The sequence below is a fragment of the Rhamphochromis longiceps genome, linkage group LG17 (assembly GCF_057381845.1).
Source record: "Rhamphochromis longiceps isolate RC_006_pf linkage group LG17, R_longiceps_female_GT1.1, whole genome shotgun sequence".
Classification (NCBI taxonomy): Eukaryota; Metazoa; Chordata; class Actinopteri; order Cichliformes; family Cichlidae; genus Rhamphochromis; species Rhamphochromis longiceps.
The window spans coordinates 4330841-4352108 of record NC_140573.1 but is presented as its reverse complement, the minus strand read 5'-3'; the positions used below and the strand labels follow the sequence as shown (position 1 = coordinate 4352108).

Below are 21268 nucleotides of genomic sequence, written 5' to 3'. Positions count from 1 at the left end.
ATATGAAAAAAGTAATTGCCCCCAAACCTAACTGGCTGAGCAGCAAAGACTGAAATTAGTCTTTCACATCACTGTGGAAGAATTTTGGCCAACTCTTCTTTGCAGCATTTTGTTAATTCAGCAAACCTGAAGGATGCTGGGTAGAGGTCGGCCTGTTAAAAGTCATGCAAAGCATCACAATCAGATTTTATGTCCTGAACTCCATCTTGTTCTTTTGAGTCGTTCAAACGTGAATATGTGTGTTTCACTGTCCTTCTCCTTGTCTAGCAGAGATCAGAATTCATGTTTTCATCAATGACAGACAGTTGTCCAGTTCCTGAAGAAGCAAAGCAGCCTCGTCACACTACCACCACCATGTTTGACTGTTGGTATGATTTTCTCTTTATAAAAAGTTGTGTTAGTTTTATGCATGAATGAAACAGGATGCAAACCTTCCAAAAAGTTTTGCGTTTTACTTGTCAGTCCACAGATTATTTTACCAAAAGTGTTGGGATCATCAAGTAGTTTTTTTTCCCAGTGTGTGTGTGTGTGTGTGTGTGTGTGTCTGTGTGTGTGGTCAGCTGTGATTTTTGCTTCGGAACTCTTTATGTTGAATCATGATCACTGACCTTCACAGAGACTGTGGGGCCTGCAGTTCTATAGATGTTGTTCTGGGTTCTTTTGTGACCTCCTGGATGAGTCACTGATGCCTGTGACTCCTGATATCCTCACCACTGTCCAAAGTTTTCTTCATTTGTGGATAAATGGCCCTCACTTTGTTTCTCTGAAGCCTCAAAACCTTAGAAATTACTTTGTACCCATTTCCAGACTGACAGATGTTAATGATTTTGTTTTTCATCTGTTCTTAAGTTTCTTTAGATTGTAGCATGATGCGTTTTATCTATTTTATCTTTTATCCTACTTCACTTTCTCAGAAAGGTTCTATTTAGGTGATTTCTTGTTGTGATTCGGTGCTATAAACATTAAATAGAATAGAATTATTCATACCTTGGTGTAGCTTGCAAAATTTAATTCAGTTTTTAAAAAATATGCTTAATCACAGTTTATTTATGATTTTTGATTATCTGAAACATGCAAGTGTGACAAATATGCCAAAAAAAGAAAACAGAAATGGCACAAATAAGTTTTCACTGCACTGTATGTGCTGCTTGCTGTACTGAAGACATTTTGACTGCAGTTGTACATACAGATACTTTTTTATGGAACCTTAAGGTGTCCCTGCAGAGTCAAATCAAATGTAAAACGTATTCTTAATATATTGTTTGGAATGTCTAACCCTAGCCTTGTGAGACAGTTTCAGACAATCATTCACTTTGGCAGAAGCCGTTCAGAGTAGAATGCTTCATAAGACTGGCGTGTCTTATAAAGCATGTACTGTGTACCCTGATGGTCAGGAGGCAAATCCAGCCCTGCAGTTTTTATCCTCCCACAATCCACTCTGATGCCCTAATGACTGCCTACACTGCCATAGTGAAAGCTGTCATGATACCAGTGTGGTAAATTCCATTACCGTGAAGTACACTCACATGTCTCGGAAACAGGCTTAAACCAGGTTTCTGAAAACATTTGGTACTGTGAAGAAATGGAAACCTACCCACAGAGGATGGGTCGCATTGAAGCCAAATTAATTTTCCAGATTTAGAAATTAGACAAATACAACAGCCACATCTCTCTTCTGCTGCTCCACCGACTTAATTAAGTTTAATCAGGCCTCAAATTTTGTATTATTCCTACCTTCTGCTGAGAGCCCTTGTACATTCACTCCTCTGGCATCCAGGAAACTGAGGCAGGCATCCACATTCTCAATCTGTTGAGAAGATGGCAGACAGTCAGCACAAAGCACAAAGGATGTGATGACACTTAACATTCAATGAGCCTAAATGTCTCGGGGCAGAGGGCTCAGAGGATGGAGCTTATCAGCATTATGACCCATAAAGAACATCATTGTGTGGTTATTACCCGACCCCCGCACAACCTTGGGATCAGGCCGCATGACATACTGACTGCAGTGTGACGCCACCTACACAATCCGCTGCATGTCATGTTCACGGATTCAAGGGGAGACACAAGGCCATATGTACACAGTATGCTGGTAAGTGGTAGAAATACACCCCCAGAGTACTAACATATATAAGCAAGACACAAAGATATGTGGTACTTTGACACATACAACCCAACAACAGAGACAAACACAGGAATAAGCGTTCGCATAATTTACACATAAACACAATGACAATAGTACAGTGTGGCCCACGCTCACAGTGTAGGCAACAACTCCCACCTATGTTTCAGCTGTACAAAGGCGCACTGAGGCTGCAGTTATGAGGGGGATTTTTGCCATCCTTGACAGCAGCTAGCGGGTCGCTTCATTAACATGGTGGCCACCCGCCAATCCCCCTTAATAGGCCTTTTATGATCAGGCCAAAGGTCTTAGCGCTTTACGCAGCGCAGTGTGTCAGGGCCATACAAAGGGCAGGCTGGGCAACTCAGCCAGACATCCAACGGGCAATGATGATTCATGAGCTGCAATTCCCTGTCAGCCCTCTAAAGCCTGCTAGCTTTTTCTCTCTTTTAAATGTGCGCTTGCTCTGTATTCTTTTCTCTCTTCATCAAAAAGAATCAGGACACTGAGTCATATCTGTACACAGGCTGTTTGGCAACTGCATTGTCTTCAATGTGTTATGTGTCTTTTAGTAAGGAATCAGCTTAAATGTAACAAGACACGGAACTTGATATTTTAAATGTTAGGGCAGGGCTACAGCGGTCATATGTGGTGAAGCTAAAAAAAACCTCAGAAAAATTGATAAAACATCTCTGTGGATTTTTTCCTCACACAGGTGCAGAGCCCTGGTCTGAGTGCTACTTGAAGCAGTAGTGTCCACAGATTTTTTTAACTCTGTCACTCCCTGCAATGCACAAAAGGCTCAATATAAGTGAGCTGAGTGAGGAAGTTAAACTTCTCCAATAAAGTAAGATGGATTCAAATCCTACAGATGAAGGCTTGCAGAAAGCCTTCATCTTTTACCATATGAATCATCATGCTGACACAATCGCACATGCAGCACAAGCTAGAGCACTTAAAATAGTATGATGACACAATTAATTTTATGGTTAATGCGGATTCCATTTACAACAAAACTAATCAGAGATCATTTTTTGGCAGGACATTATGAGGCTTTGGACTGATGGAAAGGATCCTTATGCTCACTGTCAACCTGACTGTGGAACAAACAGAACGGGATTGTCAGAACTGCTGGAAAAATGAATGGTGATCTAAACTTCACTAGACAAGCTGGATCATCAGTTTGTCTTAAGGAAAGCACCATCTATTGGTGAGACAGAGAACACTCTCTTTACTCTGACTTTGAACTAATGCCCTCAGGACGACGTTGTAGGACGCCACTAGCTGGCAAAAAGGATTTAAAAAGAGATCATTTGCGCCAAAAGCAGTAAGTATACTGAATAATAAGAAGCTGTGATGTCCACTCAAAGGCTCAAACAGCACCTCAAAAGCCATTGCTGAAGTACAGCAACCACTTAGCAGCCACCTTGTCTCCCAAATATGATGTTTATACTGGTTGTACCAATGGGAGGCTGCATGGGACACAAATTCACAGACGGAGCTTCTCCATCTGCCTGACACAACTTATAACCACCCACACACAACAAACCCCCACACATTTCGGTTTCCATATTCTTTCCCCACATGTTGCGCTCAAAGACGAACATGTGTGCTCTGGCGTTAACTTTGTTTGATTCTTCCAGACGCACGTTTAGAAGTTTGCATGTTGAGAGACATGTGCGAAGCAGCATTCGTCTCATTACGTCAGTCTAATTAGGTTTGAAGATGTGTGGTGTAGGAGTTCTCGCAGTCTAATGCCTGCCAAAACAAACAGCTTATAGGTACAAAAGATATGCCATCAAAAACATTTGCGAGATAACAGACGTTTTTATCAGCAACTCAACTCAGCTCATTCAGTTGCAAATATTTACAACACAAAGGAGTGCTGTACTACTTTGCATCTTCTCCACGGGCAACGTATGTGTTTGAAGTCTGATTTAATAGCTGATAAAGACAAAAAAGGACCAAACCCATAAACATGCAGTAAATCTCTTTAGTTGGAGACAGATCTGCCAGCTTTTAAAGCATCACAGAAACAAGCCTGTGCTGTTATCCTCTGTGACTTCAAGTGGTGAACCAACTATGAATTCTGAGACTTTTAGACATAACCGCTGTTTGTTTTTAGTCTGCATTAACTGCAAAATGACGTAAACAAGGGGAATAATGATTGAAGGCGTTGATGACGGCTGGAGCATTAATGTTCCACAGGGTCCTGGCGATGTTTAACTGCTAGTTTGGTGGGTGGATTGGCTTTGTGGCATCCTGTAACAGCCTCTAGAGAAACCGACATAATTTATTTTTCCTACACATCCTGGCATCACACAGATCCACATAAGCCATTAAAAGCCATTTGAAAATGGGGCATTATGATGAGGCACACTTTACTAAATCATGAAATACTTTAAGCAGAAAAAGGGGAGCACATATTGAGGGGTGACAGGAGTGCACATGTAAAACACACACACGAGAGGAAGGAGGAATGAGGGGTGCTGTTAAGTTTCTGCGATGAATAACTTTGAATTAAGCTACATTTCATTTACAGCGTCACAGTCCGAATCAAAATTCCTGATTCTCTGTAACATGGGCAGCAGGGCAAAGACGACTTATGCAAGTTTCATCCTTTCTGAGGATGAGGACTCCCTGGTACACCTGTCTTACACTGTCTTGTATAAAATCATTGGATGCTGAGGTAAAGCCAAAGGAACACAAATGAGCTACACTCATTTTATTTGCATTTGTATTACAAAACCCTAACCTGCTAAATATGGAGAGAACAGTTTCAAATTTTGTCCATGTGATACAAAGGCCTCTGCAATGATCATATACGTCACAGAAATAATGAAGTGCTCAGATGTCTCTTTGTCATGATGGACTGGTGAAGCCTAAATCCATCTATCAATCTCCTGCTCCCTTCTCCCCTCATCCGTGAACCCAGAGATATTTTAAACTTCTCCATTTGGGGCAGAAACCTGTCCCTGACCCCAAGTGTCAGTGTCCATTCATCCATTCACTTCCGCTTATCCTTTTCAGGGTCACAGGGGGCGCTGGAGCCTATCCCAGCTAGGGCTGGAGGCAGGGTACACCCTGGACAGGTCGCCAGACTGTCACTGTCAGTGTTTTTTCCCTTTAATGGCTGACAACCATTGCCTCAAACTCGGAGGTGCTAATTGTCATTGCTGCTGCTGAAAACTGCTCCAGTGAAAGCTAGAGGCCACCATCTGATGAAGTCCGCACAACCACAAGATTTACACAAAGTAGAGATGAGACCAAGGGCCACCAAAGTGGAAGTTTTCTGGCCCTTGTCCCCACTTAGAAATTCTATCCATAGAAATAATGAACAGAATCAGTGACTAAGAGCAGCCCTGGCTCCCCCACTAACATACTTAGGGAAATGTAGCATACCATTTGACTGCCACCCCTCATTACAGGCAGCCATCATCATATATGTAGTGAGTGTAGATAGCAATTACTCAATCGGAAACATGCAGATCCTTTATACAGTTGGCACAAAAGTCATTCCAGTTACCAGATTTCCTTATTTCCCCAAACACAGGTGAAGAGTGCAAAGTTTGAATGAGACTTTGTGCCGTATTAGACAGGCTATTAATGTTAAATAAACCAGGTTGAAATACGCCAGACGTTTCCTATCATGGTGGGGTATTGAAAGCTCTAAAAGATGTTACAACAAAGGGCTGCTTTTAATGCCGTATCTGTGATGAATGTGGCATTGTTGTGTCATGTGTCACCTTTTTATCCTTAATAGCATCTTAAAATAAAAACAACCACAAAACAAACAAAAAAATGTTCACTTGAGGACTTTATGGCTACTGCTTTTTCATATAAATCAAAACTACACAAACAGTTTAGAGACTTTTTGTCTTGAGGTGTTCTTTCTTCCATTAAAACACCCTGTGAATTTTTCTAACCACAAAATAAAAATAATATTTAATAGTACTTGTGTTAAAAATCTTGTCTTTGCTTAAAATTTTCAGTTTAAAAAGCAAAGTTATAGAAATTCAACTCTACAGTGGTACATTCTCCTATTCTTTCTACTCCAGTAAGACTCAGTAAGACAAACATTAGATGTTGGCTACATCTACTGTACATGTTTTCAGTTCAATTCCCCGAAGTCCCATCTTACATATGAAAAGTGAACTGGAGCACGTTGGACCTCTCTAAAAGTATCAAGTGACTGATGTATGATGGTTGGAATTGGAAAGTGTTATCCCTTATATTGCAACTGTCAAATACAAATGAGCCAAACACCTCAATTATCACTTTCTACGGGACAGAAAACAACCTTCTTCAAGACAAGACTGGAAAACCAGGCGTTAGCGCTTTGTAGCCCATGAGCACTGCTAAGTAATTGAAGGGTTTTACTTAAAATGCTACATCTCCACTGGAAAATAAATGCCACCTTACATCCTTCAGTCCGTTTTTCAAAAACACAGATGACTCAAGCTTCACAAACAGAGCCATTTTGTGAAGTTTTGGCATGATTCAGTAGAGTTATAGCTTTTGTTTTTAAACCATTTTATTTTGAAGCCAGTAATCATTATATGAATCCTTATTATTTATTATATATATTTATGTTATTCCACACCTACATGGAAACATAATTGCAATCCTGGCCATCGCAGCACTGGGAGATTTAATAGAGGCTCTTGTTTGTGCGTTGTGTCAGGAGAGTGACGGAGCCGACCACATATTTATTCACGGTTGCTGTTCACACCCTCGGCTGCAGCTCTGCAGCTCACAGTCGGACATATACCAACAACAACAACCTACAACAGTCAGAGCACCAAGTTTATGGCGTTATTTTTGTGCCCTATTCTGAGCGCACGTAAAAAAAATAAATAAAAATTGAGCGCATGTAAAAAAAAAAATTTGCAGGTGCAAGTGTTGCATTTTGATGAGAAATTTATTTTGAGCGAAGAAAAGCTCAATTTGAGTGAATAAAAATTCATTGCTGCGTTCAAAAAATGTATTTCAGTGTTTGCTATTATCCACACACACAACAGCAGCCCCTCAGTTTTTTGCATGTGTTGCTCGCGCTATCAACATTTCTGCCCGTGTGCGTTCAACTCTTTCTCTACACCGTTATATTTGTGCCACAATCGGTCGTTGTGTCCTTGGGCAAGACACGTCACCCGTTGCCTACTGGTGGTGGTCAGAGGGCCCGGTGGCGCCAGTGTCCGGCAGCCTCGCCTCTGTCAGTGCGCCCCAGGGTGGCTGTGGCTACAATGTAGCTGCCATCACCTGTGATACTAGAAAGTAATATTAAATAAATTCTAACAACAGCTGATCAAGCTTGAACGTGCTGCTGTTGTTTAGTGCAGCATTTCCTCTTTCTGGCGCAAAGTGGGCGATAAACAAGAGAGACGGGACTTCTGGCAGAAAAGCCGATCAGCTGACTGATCAGTTTCATGATAGAAGTAGCAACAGGAGAGGGAGGGGGAGAGAATGAGAGAAGAACAGCTTTGTGCCTTTTTTCATTCTAGCTGAAGTACGGGACCAATCACGTTCCTTTCCCCCTCAATAGGGATGTATTGTAATTGGTCAAGCCCAGAGTTGATCATGACCAATTGGCTAATCCACCACCTTTCATTATTTATACTGTTACAAAAACAAACAAACAAACAAACAAACAAACAAACAAACAAACAAACAAACATAAAAATGAAAATGCAAAAACTGGGTGAGAGGGGCTGCTATTGTGTGTGTGTATGGATAATAGCAAACACTGAAATACATTTTGTTCACTCAAATTGAGCTTTTCTTCGCTCAAAATAAATTTCTCAAAATGCAACACTTGCACCTGCAATTTTTTTTTTTTTTTTACGTGCGCTCAGAATAGTGGCACAAAAGTAAGGCCATACAAGTTTAAGCCGGAGAGGCGTGATTGCGGATGTGGCCCAGGTGCGTCCGGCCCACTGCAGCAGCTGCACCGTAGACCACGCCCCGCCACATACCCGACTGAGGCCGGCGAATCTTACCCCCGCGGCAGGAAATCGGGAGAGGCAATCAGCGCCCCGGCCCAGCGACAGGGAGGTGTCCATCCGCCCTCGTGTCCAGCGGCGGCAATGAGCCGAGGCTCCCCGGCGGCTCGGCAGGCGGGCAGGACCGAACAGCACGCTGGCGTCTAGTGGCAGAGAGGCCGGACCGGACAGCACGCCGACCTCCGTCTCCCGCTTGGCAGGCCCTGCCGGCGCGCTAGCCTCGGGTAAGGACGCTGAGATTCTTTTTTTGCCCCAACACGGTAATGAAAGTTGACTGATGACTCAGGTGTATCCAAATAAATCCTGCAGACACAAACCACTGCGCCACCCTTTTAAGACTTTTCTCTAAAAGACCAAAATCGATACCAACTAGAGCTAAACAAAATTAGCTCTGCCTCAGAAATCCCTGTATCAAAGTTCATCTCTCTTCTTCCAATCACCCCACATGGCAAAAGATAAAGACTGTTTTTGTACCTATTAATTCCTCTTGGCACATGAAACCTAATGAGGCAGAACTCCTCACTTGTGGAGACAACACATAGTTGTGATACTTTTTACAGCCAGAACATACTTTATTAATCACTGCTGCTTTGAAATCTAAAGGTTTACATGGATAAAAAGCCAAATCCCTGTGCTCTCTAGAGGCCACTTGTAGTCCAAACGTCTAGCAAGCAGAATTAAACATGATTTTTCTTTTCCCCCCCATAAAAAGCCAAGGCCTGAAGGATACTACGGGTTAGAGTGGTTCACCACACATTCAGGATTTAGAGCCACTCAGCCTTTCTTTCAAATAAACCAGTTCTCTTGCTGTCCGTGACCTCTGCATCAACTCCCTTCATCAGATTTAGGGTCTGACACTCTATCTTCCACTGGTGTTGTCCTAAACCCCCATCTTGTCACTATCAACGCATCCACAGCAGGCAGCTGCTGACAGACAATGAATCAAAACGGATAAAATGAAACAGAACTTTAGTGTAGCTGATGGGCAAAGAGCAGGCTGGGTTAAAGCATTCTGTCTCATAATCCAGGGATCATCGCTCATCATGTCAAAACCCACAGCAAAGGAAATTTTTCCTCTCATCTGGTACTGGCTGAAGAACCATTTGGTGCAATATTGATCACAACATCAGTCGCCATAATCCCTTACCCTGTCTGAAATCCTTCTCTGCTGTAGCTGAAGATCTGTGGTTGTTGCTCATTTTTTAAATCACCATAAGAGTGAACCTCACACACCCAGATTTATCCAGCTCACTCAGGCTTACAGAGGTGATGTTTTGTATTCACAGCAGCCTAAATGTTATGAAGCTCTGTGTCATAAAACTTTTCTAACACAAGAAAACCAAACTGAAATCATTCAATTCAAGTGGTTCCTGATTTTTATCACATCGTACCTCATATTCCTGTAAATAAAACTATATAGCTTTAGCAAAATCCTTTGAAGATGATGCAGCGCTAGCTCAGTCAGCACGTAAACACACATGATGTATAATCAACATGTGTGTGCCAGCACAAACCTATATCTATGGATGTCTCAATTAAATATGGTGGCGCATTTTCCAGTGTTTACAGCATCAAATAACTTGGAGGTCTTCCATGTGGCTTTGTGCATCTGCTGCACACACGGGGTGTGTGTCTGCATGTGTGAGAGAGTGAAAGCAAGGCAGACAAAGATGTTTTATGGATAAAAAAGTCTCTTCATCAATGTCTGGCCTAATCCCTTTAAATCCGTTTTCGCTGTTTGAGTCAAAACTCATTATCGCTTCAGTCAATGATGGAGTAATAAAAAAAATATTACAACAGTGATGCAATGCACACACAAAGATTGCTCCTACTGTCATTTCATCTGTCCCCCTTTATCCGTCTGTTCTCCCTTTTATTTTCTTTCATTTTGGGCACGGCTCAGTCTGAGCTACAGTTGGACAAACTCTAATTGTACATCAGTGACATCAGGAAAGAATCAGCGAGTTCTTTTATTTTGAATGCAAATATCCAAGAACTTCTCCAAAAATGGCTGATCAGCTAAAGAAACAACAAAAAAATTGTTTATAATCCTATAAACTAAGAAGAGATGAATTTTAAAAAGAAGAGTCAAAAATCTAATCAAAGCCGAGACTAAAATATTCCGAGTTTTAGTCCCAGCTGAAAAGCAGTGGAGTGACATTATTTGGTTAATGGAGCACACCTTTTAAACATACTGAATGGCATCAAGATAACCAATCTCACTTAACCTCTTCCCAGCTGATGGTTTTGCAAATAACTCTGTCAGCGAGTGACAGAAGAAACAGAAGTATTCTTGTTGTGTAAGAGAGTAAGCAAACACAGAAGAGGGCAGAGGAGCGGAGGGTGTTTGTCACAGACTAGAAGACAAGTATTTCTTGTTGGCTTTTAGGCTGACGCCAGGTATGTCCTTTGTCTTCCTCATATTCACTGTTGCAGTCCTGCTCTAAGAAGGTAAACGGCACCAACATGATGGATGGTATTACTGTTGACAGGTGACAGATTTGTCTGCCAGTCATGGCTGAGGCTGTTTCTCCTGCAAGGGTCAGTGAGGTTAAGATGCTCACTTATTAGGCCTGTGTTTGTATAACCTGCTGAGCAGCAGTGATGCAGGAGTGAAATATGCTGCCATTCACTCACTCTCTCACCCACTCTTTCTGCTCCATCAGCTGAGAGAGTTCTGTCCTTCAGTAAAATGCCTCAAAGCTCTGTCTGTAAGCTGCTTCTAACTCGCCACATTCAATGTGTCTGTTTTACTTTATTATGCACACCATATTAGATGTCCTTTCTGTTACTTATCTCGTTTAATCCTGTCCTCATTTAAATCATTTCAAATATCTCTAAAGACTGATACATATAACTATTTATGACAACACAATAAAACAACCTATAGAAGAAAAATAATAATGGGAATAATTCATTGGCCTAAAACATATGTAAATGGGTCCCACTTAGTAAGTTGTGATGCCAGAAGTCTTACAGGAGTCTTAAAAAGCGAGTACCAACAATAAGGCTGTGTTTTTGCTTCTGAACCTAAAATAGTGGTTTGAGAAACTCTTCTCAAGGCTGCAGAAGTCACGCCGCAGCATCTTCTCTCTTCTCACCCGCCACAGAAGATAAAACAGTGCTGCAGATTTTACAGCAGCCTTTCACAGATGTTGAATGTCAGATATGATTTAGTCTGCTGGAGTGGTCAGAATGTGGCCATAAATTTTTACTTTAAATTCCTTGAACTATAACACCACTTACAGCAGGTCCTGTTTTTTTTTTTTTTTTTTTTTTTTGTTTTTGTTTTTTGTTTTCTGTTTCACTGGTTAATAAGGACAAGCACAGTGCGGCTGTTTAGGAACCAAAAGCTGGGTGTACACATTTGTGGTTAAACCCCAATAATCTGCAGAGATGTGACATGTTATAGTAGGTCCTTTGTTGAACAGACTTTGTGATAAATCAGCTGTAATCACAAAGAACTGCTAAGACATTTAAATATTCCCTTGTACAAGCAGTGAGTGGGCACTACTTTTAATTGTGTAAAGCCAGTGGAATGAAAACATAGGAATCACATGACTCCCATGCAAAACTACTGCTAAAATCATGAATTTTGACTCTGTAAACACGTGAAACACAGTTTTTCCTTTTTCCTTTGCAAGGCTGAGCATACTACAAGCTAGCCACTTTCTGTTCAGGCAGCTAGGAATGAAAATGATGCTTAAGGACCATTTGCAGCAGTGACACATCCAAAGTCATGCAGCCCGTGGCTGGGGAAGGTGCCAAGGGTCACTGAGGGCAGGGAGGTGGATGAGGGAAGCTACTGTAACAGCACAAGCTGAAGGTTGGCAGTGAGTCATATGGTATAAACGTACAGAATAAGACAGATTGAAGAGTGACACGAGAAAAAAAGCATTAAAGAAACCCATGCAAGCAAAAAACAGGTTAAGGACAGGGTGAGTGAATCGGTAGAGGACAGCTATTCCCAAACTGAAACAATCACAGGGAATACGGGTCGGTCGAGAAGGGTTGCAGCTGGTATTTCACAGTGAAACAAACTGAGGCAGATCAAAGTTTAGCAGTGCTTCACTGTGCCCATTTAACAAGCCAGCTCTTCGCTCCCTTACAGAACATTTGCCGATACCATTCAGCTATAATGAGTGATTAAAAGCTTCCAATTGAGACAAGTGAGCTTGTAACGAGCCCCAAGGTGCTCCATTTATACCACAACCATGTGAGGGGGTCCGTCGATGCCCAGAAAACAACAGAGAAAAAGACATATGCCACATGGATGCTTCAACACATATAAAGAGCAGAGATAGATAAGCAAATATTGTTCATCAAAGCACAGATGCTGGGGCATTTGGGTCTCTGCACCTGATCCAGTAAAAATTAGATCAAACTTAGACCTTTGGTCCCGAGTTTATTTTTGATTTAGTCATCCTGAAATAGATTGCAGATTTTCACTATTTCACTTATAAAGACCTGCTCTTACTAGATTTCTAGTTCTGTGAATGTATACTTTGCTAAAAGCTAAACAATTCCTCAGACGTCCACATGAACACGACAAAATTAGCTCGTTACATAGATGAATTATAAAGATTAGGAAACACCAAAAGATGCCTCTAAAATTATAAGTGGCGCAAATACCCAGAGGTTCAACCCGATATCACAACAAAGCATGTAATAGGCAGTAGCAGTTGCAGTAAGTTTCAGTGGCAACAGCTGAGGGAGATATTTTATTTCAAGCCAACATGAAAATAATCACAGGAAAGTGTTTAAACAGACATATTAGCTCCCTTGCTTAATGGACTCTGACGATTAAAGGCGTGGACTGTACTTCATGTTTTTTGCTCACTATCGACTTTGTGGCTTTAAATATATCTCCCCCTGCTGGTAATGCAGCTTCTGCATTCGTATCTGCTTTATATTTTGAAGAGGCAAAGCGTGAAATGGACACGGTGGACCGGCATCTCTAATACATGTTTTGCTGTGAAACCGGGTTGAGAGGTTTCTATACAAGCTCTGCGTCACGTGTGTGACTTTGTTTTGGCTTTGATGGCCCATCACAGTAGAAGCATGTGTTGCACAGCTGTGTGATGATGATTAGTTAGTTCACTACTGCTGATCAAAATTACAGTAGTGATTTTTCCCACTGATCAATGCCACTCTGAAACACAATATTTCAAATATCAAATGTAGTTCCAGCAAATGTTAGCTTCTAGTTGAGTGTGCACCCTGTACAGTGATCCAGAGATTAATAGCGAGCTGTGCCGACGACGAAGCGTCAGGCCAGTGAAGATAATGCCACTGAGCGACTCGTGCTGTTCGTCCTCGCGTCTGGCTGGTGTGCAAGCTGCCAACAGATGGAGCCCAGATGAAACTGGTGGACTTTTATAGTCTCCAAGAAACCCTAGATGCAGTTAACCCTGAATTGCAGCACACACCCAGTCTAATCATGAGAGAAAGGCTAAAACGCTCAAAGTATACATTTGTAAATAACTATGCTGATCAAATCATATCTGGTTCATTTATAAGATTTGTAGTCACTGACTGCATAGATTTGTGCCATGCAAGCAGTATTGTTCTGGGTACCGAAATGCATCAGTGATTGGATGAGTGGGTAGTTAGTTAAAAACTATCATTATCTTTTAACTGCTCATCTAGCAGCACTCAGCTAATAATGTTATTTTGTCTAATACTTTAGTTAATGACCAAATACTTTGAGCAAACCAGCTTCAGCTAGACAGTGTATGTGTTAGTGCATCAAGAATTTATTATTTATTAAGAAATGTAAGGAAGCAACTTTTCTACTATAGTGTAGCCATTCTGAGCATGTTCGCCACGACATTTAAGCTGAACATTTGACTAACTTAAGCTGTTGTGTTTACTTCAAACTGAGCACTCTTTAAAGGTTAACAGCACAGAAATCTCATGGTTATGATTTGTTTTTATGTAATTAAAAAATTGCAAATGTCTGTTGCACATCACTAAATAGAAACAGTACTTCAGATACCAGTCAGAGGAGCTTACATTCCCTCACAATATATTGTGCTTTTTAAAGCACTTTAAAAAATGACAAGCAAAAAGACAAAAATTGTCTGAGTAGCAGCCTTTTTATATCACATCAGATTTCTTTTTCCTGAAGAGTGAAATGCACTGTATTCTAGCAGACATGCAGTGCAGTAAAATCTGACTGTGTACTGCAGTTTGACGCAATCACTTCAAATTAATCAAAAGAGAAAAATTTGCATTGTGAAAACTAAAAATATTGAGGGAGGTCCAGAGCTGCCAATAGCCAGTCTAAACATGATCCACGACACACTTGAAAAGTCAATAGCTCAAATGAAAAGCAGTACGAACGAGTTGATTAGCTTGGTGAGTTGTTTGATGGAATCTTTCCTACCAGGGCCCGGACAACCTTCTCCTGACTGATGCAGCAGCTCAGCATCTTTGTATTCATTCATGTTTGTTTTCTCCTGACATCCATTGCTGAGGTCGCTGGAAGCCACACACACACACACACACACTCCCTGAGAAAGTCAAACTGCACAGTCCATCCGTATTGCAAGGAAGCACTCAGTGGTTTGCTAATGATGTCTGTCTATAATGAAGTGGATTAGTGTTGCAAGGCTTTAATATTTTCTGCTGAATGGGCCTCTTCTGCCATCCCTCGCCTGCCGTTCTCGTGTTTGAGCTCGATTCTTCTGAGAAATAATTTTGGGGAAAAAAAAAAGAGAATCTCTCGCTCAATTCAAAAACCTGGGTGTGCATCTAATTTCTTTAGATGTCTGTACAATTATGAGAAACTGCACTGTCAGGGGGCATGAGGTTTTACATGACAGAGGGAGAGCAGCGCATGCTGCAGGTGAGGGAGATGACCAAAAACCCTGTGTGAGCCCTTTAATCCACAGAATGCATTTACAGCTTGACATCACAGGCATTTAGCAGATAGATGTCTCCCAGATTCAAAAATGAAAAGAGCATTCAATTCACTACAAGTATACTGGGGTGAAGACTATAGTGGGAAAAACGAAACTGGTAATTCCCAAACCTTCAGTTTCTACTCTCTATTGTTATCACAAAGCAGAAAACAGATTAACAAAGAAACTAAAGTGCACTTTGTTGGGTTGACAGCCTCTTAGTATTAAAACCCAGTTGTTACAATCTCTCATTATCTTTGCTGGGTACTGTAGTGGCTGCAGATGTTCCTTCTGAGGCTGAAATCAGTAGCCCGCTGGATACAGTAGTGGATGGTATGGTCAGGTAGCCTAGCACTACTCTGTATTAACTAACATATTAACAAACAAGAAAACTGTTTTCCATTCCTGGAAGCATTTGTTTTACAGTACAGATGTGGCCACAGTAGAGGTCTGATATAATTTGCTTTCGCTTCACCTGCAAGTGACAAAAAGGAATCTGTATGCATTATTAAAATGATTAAGTCCAGGATCAAAGCATCTAAAAGAGGATATAAGAGACATGAGAATAAGTGTAACTATAACTTCAAGTGTATTATTTAAAAGGTTAAGCTTAACTGTGCTTCAGCTGTGCTATTTCCATCTCCATTTCAGTGTTATGCATGAGATAAATGGAGGCTTTTGTTATACACTGTATTAGTAAGGCGATCAAAGATCAGACTCTTTAACATATTGTTCTTAATGAGAGCAAATTAGACCAGTGAAGAGAACTTGAAAAGAGTTTCTAATAATTCATACTTCCACTGTTCTTCAGCATATTATCCCACAAGCCCATGAGCAGTCAAAGGTAATACCCTTTAGTCTTGTAATTATAAGGGCCAAGAACTCAGGGGCGATGGAAAGGGACTTCCACAGTGTGCTGGCTAGCTAAGTGTGAGAGGTCAACACGAAACGCAAAGACTGTGAAATCTATACTCAATGGAATATACTTTAAATTTTACCCTTCACTTGTATGATAAAGCATGCTTGCATGAAATAACATGAGAAGGGGGAAAATGACTGGACTGTACTGACTGTTTGTAGAAGATAACTATGAAACGCACATTTTACACAATTCACTTCAAAGACCAAATAAATATCAACATTTTTTGTTTGTAACAAAACAAAAAACTGCTGGAAGTGACTGGATTTCAACTGACCTGTGGCCCTTTTTGTATTGTGAACAAGGATTTAGAGGGGAAAAAAAGAGCGCATTATGTATGTAGATTAGCAGACGAGCTTGCAGATGCTGATGTCGTGCTGGTTTCTGTTCATCATCTTCCAGCAGCTGCTCAGTTGGCCTCGCTCCACTCGACAGAGCGCCAGCGACCTACCAGTTAGAGAAACAGGCTTGTGACTCCAGGATCACCGCCTAAAGTCCCAAATGAGGGGGAAAAGCTGTGCAGAGGAAGTAAATCAGACTCATCTGTCCCTCCACTGACAGCTGTTGCTACTGTCATGTCTCTGGCCAAGGCGTTTAAGCTCCAGGTGTAAGGTGGCCAGTGGCAGATTTCCAAAATTCACAGCTCATGTCATAAATACACAGCCAAGAGTGAGGAAAAAAATAGCTTGATATGGGGAAAAGTTGTCAGTGAGTAACTTATGTTTCAAATTAATGTTAGTGGTCGAGCTCGCAGGATAGGCAACCCAAACAACATTGTTTTGCTCTCGGAAAGCCACCATATGTTCAAGTGTTATCACATTTATCTCTTAGGGTAATACAGTTCATTTGGTGAAGCCAAGGCAAAAGCAGTTTGCAATCTGGGATCATGTTCATACAGACAAAACATAAAGCAGCCAATGGGCAAACCTGGACTTGATCACTGCTACGTGAACACACACATTAGACTGTGACTTCTGTTTTTAGGGCCCGAGCACCGAGAGTGCGAAGGCCCTATTGTATCTGCTCCGTTTCTTCTTCTTATTATTATTCAGGCAAAACAACGGCCTTTCCGAGGGCCTAAACATGGTCAAAAACTCATGAAATTTTGCACACATGCCAGGTCTGGTGAAAAATTGTGTATTTTAATGGTTTTACATATGAGCACTGGGAAATGGCTCTACAGCGCCACCTATGCCTTGTTAAATGCAGCCCTACGACCACATCGTTTGAGCTACATGTATGAAATTTGGCACACATGTGTATCATGCCAAGACGAACAAAAGTCTGTGGGCCCATTGACGCAAACCCAACAGGAAGTCCGCCATTTGGACGTGAAGGTGACATTTTGGCTCTAATTTTGCCAGTTCCATGCCTCGAACTTTTTCGAACTCCTCCTTGGGATTTGGTCGTATAAGCTTCATCTTTGGTCAGTGTCAACTACACACCTGGGCCATGTTAAATTGCGGAGCTTTTGAGTTTTCACAATATGGTGAGGCCGTGGCGCCATGGCGAATTTCGATGTCTCGCCATGAAAATCTTATTGCCTCTCATTTTGTCATACATTTTCTGACCTTGACCAAAGTGAACACATATGATAAGGCTCCACCCCTGAACATATTTCAACTGCCATATTTGACATCAGGGACAGCGCCACCTAGTGGGAACAGGAAATGTCATGTTTTACACTTTGGGGTACAGTATTGTGATGGGTGACATCTGCAGCCTCAAATTTCTCCAGGAAAGCCTTAAGAAGTTGGTCTTGGGTTACAGTGAAAACTGAGTTTTCGCGAAAGGGTGTGACCCCAGCAGAATGGCGAACTTTGATGTCACGCCATGAAGAAACAAATTGGTATAACTCAATGAAATCCAGTCTGATCAGTACCAGACTTTACAGGCATGATGTCAGACCCGCCCTGAACGGATTGATGTGCCCATTGTCGGGAATACGCACAGCGCCACCTAGTGGCAACAGGAAATATCATGGCTTTAATTTTGTTGTACTGATTTTCACAGGTTCATCGTGGCCACCTCAAAAGCGGTGAATATCACAATCAGTCCTTCATGATGCTTTAGTGCGAAAATTGTGACTTTAAACTGAACGGCGCACCCTGGTGGCAACGCTGTTCACCATGAACAATGAAGTGGGTTTTCAGGGGCTTGGAAAGTTTAAAAAGTCTTGAAATTTGGTGCATACCTCCAATGTGATGAGGGCTTTTTTGCTATGTGATCATTTTCATTGAATATCCCAAAATGGCTCCACAGCGCCCCCTACAAAATTTCAAAACCACAGCCCCTGCTCTGTGTTTTATGTATGAGTCTGAAACCTGGTAAGCTTATGGAAGATATTAAGATGTACAAAAAAGTCTCTTGGAGCAATATCCCAAATCCAACAGGAAGTCAGCCATTTTAAAATTAATGTGCAATTTTGGCAACAATTTCCCCTCTTTTCAGGCACCGTTCTTTGACGAACTCCTCCAAGGGATTTCATCAGATTGATGCGATCTCCAGTGTGTGGAATCTAAAGACCTTTGTGATGTTAAATTGCGAAGCTTTTTGCGTTCAGGGAAACGGGGTGGTAATGGCGGCACGTGGTTTCAATCACTCGCCAAAAAGCAGTAATCTGCTGTCAATCAAAAACACAATGTTCAATCTCTCCCAAAGGTCATAGGCGTGATGAGACTCGAGCTCGGAAATGTTTGTTATGCCATTTGTCAGTAATAGAGCGCCACCTAGTGGGACGCCTAACTAATCATGAATGAATGAGATGAAATGTTAGCTGGTGGTTAAATGCATGAATTCCATCAATGTGACATCAGATCGGACGTGCTGGTTTCAGGTGTTGGGCGTGGCTCGACGCGCCGGGGGTGCGAGGGCCCTCATAACGCTGCTTGCAGCTTTAATTAACTTTATTTTTCATAAAGTTTTAATGAAGTAAGAACTGATTATTAGCGTTGTTTCACAATACTTTGAGTCTTTTACAATCTGAAACGGGACCTGAAAATTTAACTGTACATGAAAAGAAAGACAAAATCATAGAAGCTGCATCCACCTGACCATGAAGGTTAGCGTGAACTTAACAGACTCCTGCTTCACTTTACACACATTGGTGCTTAGAGTGCTTTGTGCTTAACACGTAATTTAAATGTAAGATTAACATGATTTCACATATCCTAATTAGCAAGCTGCTATTTTACAGTATCTGCCATTGTAAAAACCTTCAAACACTGCTAGTTGGCTGCATCGTTGTAGAGTTGTTTGTATGTGCGTGACAGATATTTCCTTCCTTTCTCACTCACTCTATAAGCAACTGTGCTTCCTCAAACTTCTTTTTCCCAAGCTGGCCAGACCCTCTGCAGTCAGAGCAGGTGGTGGATCAATGGGCTTAGTAAGCGACTGGGACAAAGAGCAAACTGCACGAACACACACAAACACCCGGAGCGAACGCTGGCGTATCGAGAAACATACTTGCATTGCTGCAGAAGCTTGCCCTTAGTGACCAGTGCAAGAGTCTGGATTCAGCTGTTTCCAGGCAGGACTAGAATCATTTTATGTGACAAGAAAAATACATTTGCAAGAGTTTTATTTTTGCAGGTTTTAACACAGTGAACTCTCACACACATTAGGGGTCTGCAAGGTCTTGATGACTCTAACGTTTTCTTCCTTCCTGGTTCTTTAAACTTGTTTTTCCAACATAGTGCACAGTCTGCTTTCACCACAGCTGGACTCACCATGGAACAGCTGAAAACTGCTGTGTGAAACAAGTTGTAGAAATATGTTTCGGTTCATTCTGGTAATGGGATGCTTTTGGGAAGAAACAGTGATTTTATCAAATAAATGTTCTTGCCTTGTGTGGAAGTCCATCTGTTAAAATTGATCCATATGAGAAAATAGCACAAAGAGACACTGTGGTACACCTATGACAAAGGTTGACACACAGAGGACACACGCCGTTGGGACCAAACACACTCGTCGCCCCCAGTGTTTTATTAAGAAAGCAAGCCAGAGCAGCTAAAACTGCTTTAGTCACTTTTAATGGCAGGAGGGCAGATGCCAAGGGCAAACCAACACTACATAAACACTTAGTCAACTCTGGTTAAAGTGAGGGGTAATTATCTCACAGTGACGAAAATCAGCGGTTATGCAGCCGTCATCTCATTAACAGAGGGGAAACACGACACTGCCAACACCACTCAGCCGCAGAGCAGCCAGAAATACAGATTTTTCAAAATGGCAAAGAAGTCCAAGATGAAACTGTTTTTGGTCAGTTGGTCAACTGCGGTTAAAGTGGTCATCACCATCTTTCTGACCAGAAAAACAAGAGTCATGAGGGGCTCTGATCATATATGACTCTTATTTACTGCTAGAAATCTGTGGCTGGGTTCAGGAGAAGTGAGACTTTGCATATACAAGAGGTGGTGAAAGAATTGCCAACAGCAAAGCGTATTATAAAGGGAACTAGTTGAATCAGTTTTACTACTACTGCTAACTAGTCAGTCTGCATTTAAAAATCAGCACAAAACCAACAGATTGCAAACTCAAACCAAGTGTGAGTACTTTATACAATGTAACTTTTTCTCACTCAAATAATATATGAAACCATTACTTTATCTTAGCTCTTGATCACTTAAATCCAAATAGAAGTGAGAGCTGCTCATGACAACACTGTCTCTGTTAATATATTTATATCCACAGGTTTATAATGCTGTCAGTCGCTGTTGATGAGGGCATCTCCTAAATGCTGCCAAATCTGTCTTACCAGATAAATACTCTTCATTAACAAGCCGCTCTCATGCAACAGTGCTTTAAAACAATATAAGAGTTAGGCTAAAATGCACTCACCATTTGCGACTGGCTCCTGGGGCTGCTATTGATATCCTCCACCTTCTCATTCGCTGCATGAGAAAGGAAATGAAGACATGAGATTTTTACAGTAGACCCATACTGAAATTTAACATCCTGACATCCAGGGACTTTTGAGTTCAAGGTAAAAAATACAGCAGGAAAACTCTGAGATTAGCGCTGGAGAGTGCATGAGTGAGTGCGTGAGCGCACATGCGCGAGTTAAGGTGCAGATCAACTCCGGAGAGGTCTGGGAAGCAAAGCTACCTAATTCGTCAGCTGCCGCCAGAGAGTTACTGACAGGCCAGCTTGGCCTCATTGTCTGCAGGAGGGGTAAAGTTTCAATCTGTGTGTGTGTGTGTGGGAGAAAGGGGGAGAGAGGGAGAGACGCTGGCGTGAATGTGAGAGTAAGGAAGTGAGACAGGAGAAGATTTAGTGAGACAGACTGCAGAAAGGAAGAAACTAAGCACATAGACAAGAAAGT

General features: G+C 41.6%; 1 protein-coding gene across 9 annotated transcripts in view; it reads right to left on the bottom strand.

Annotated features, from left to right (window-relative positions):
• Positions 1–21268, bottom strand: part of nav3 (neuron navigator 3) — a 405702-nt gene that overhangs the window by 104583 nt on the left and 279851 nt on the right. For all 9 annotated transcript variants that reach the window (XM_085385777.1, XM_085385778.1, XM_085385771.1 and 6 more), the window contains 2 exons: positions 20785–20837; positions 1735–1807 (listed from right to left, as the gene is read on the bottom strand). In XM_085385777.1, the coding sequence (XP_085241903.1) occupies positions 1735–1807; positions 20785–20837 (126 nt within the window). The remainder of the gene's footprint in view (positions 1–1734; positions 1808–20784; positions 20838–21268) is intronic.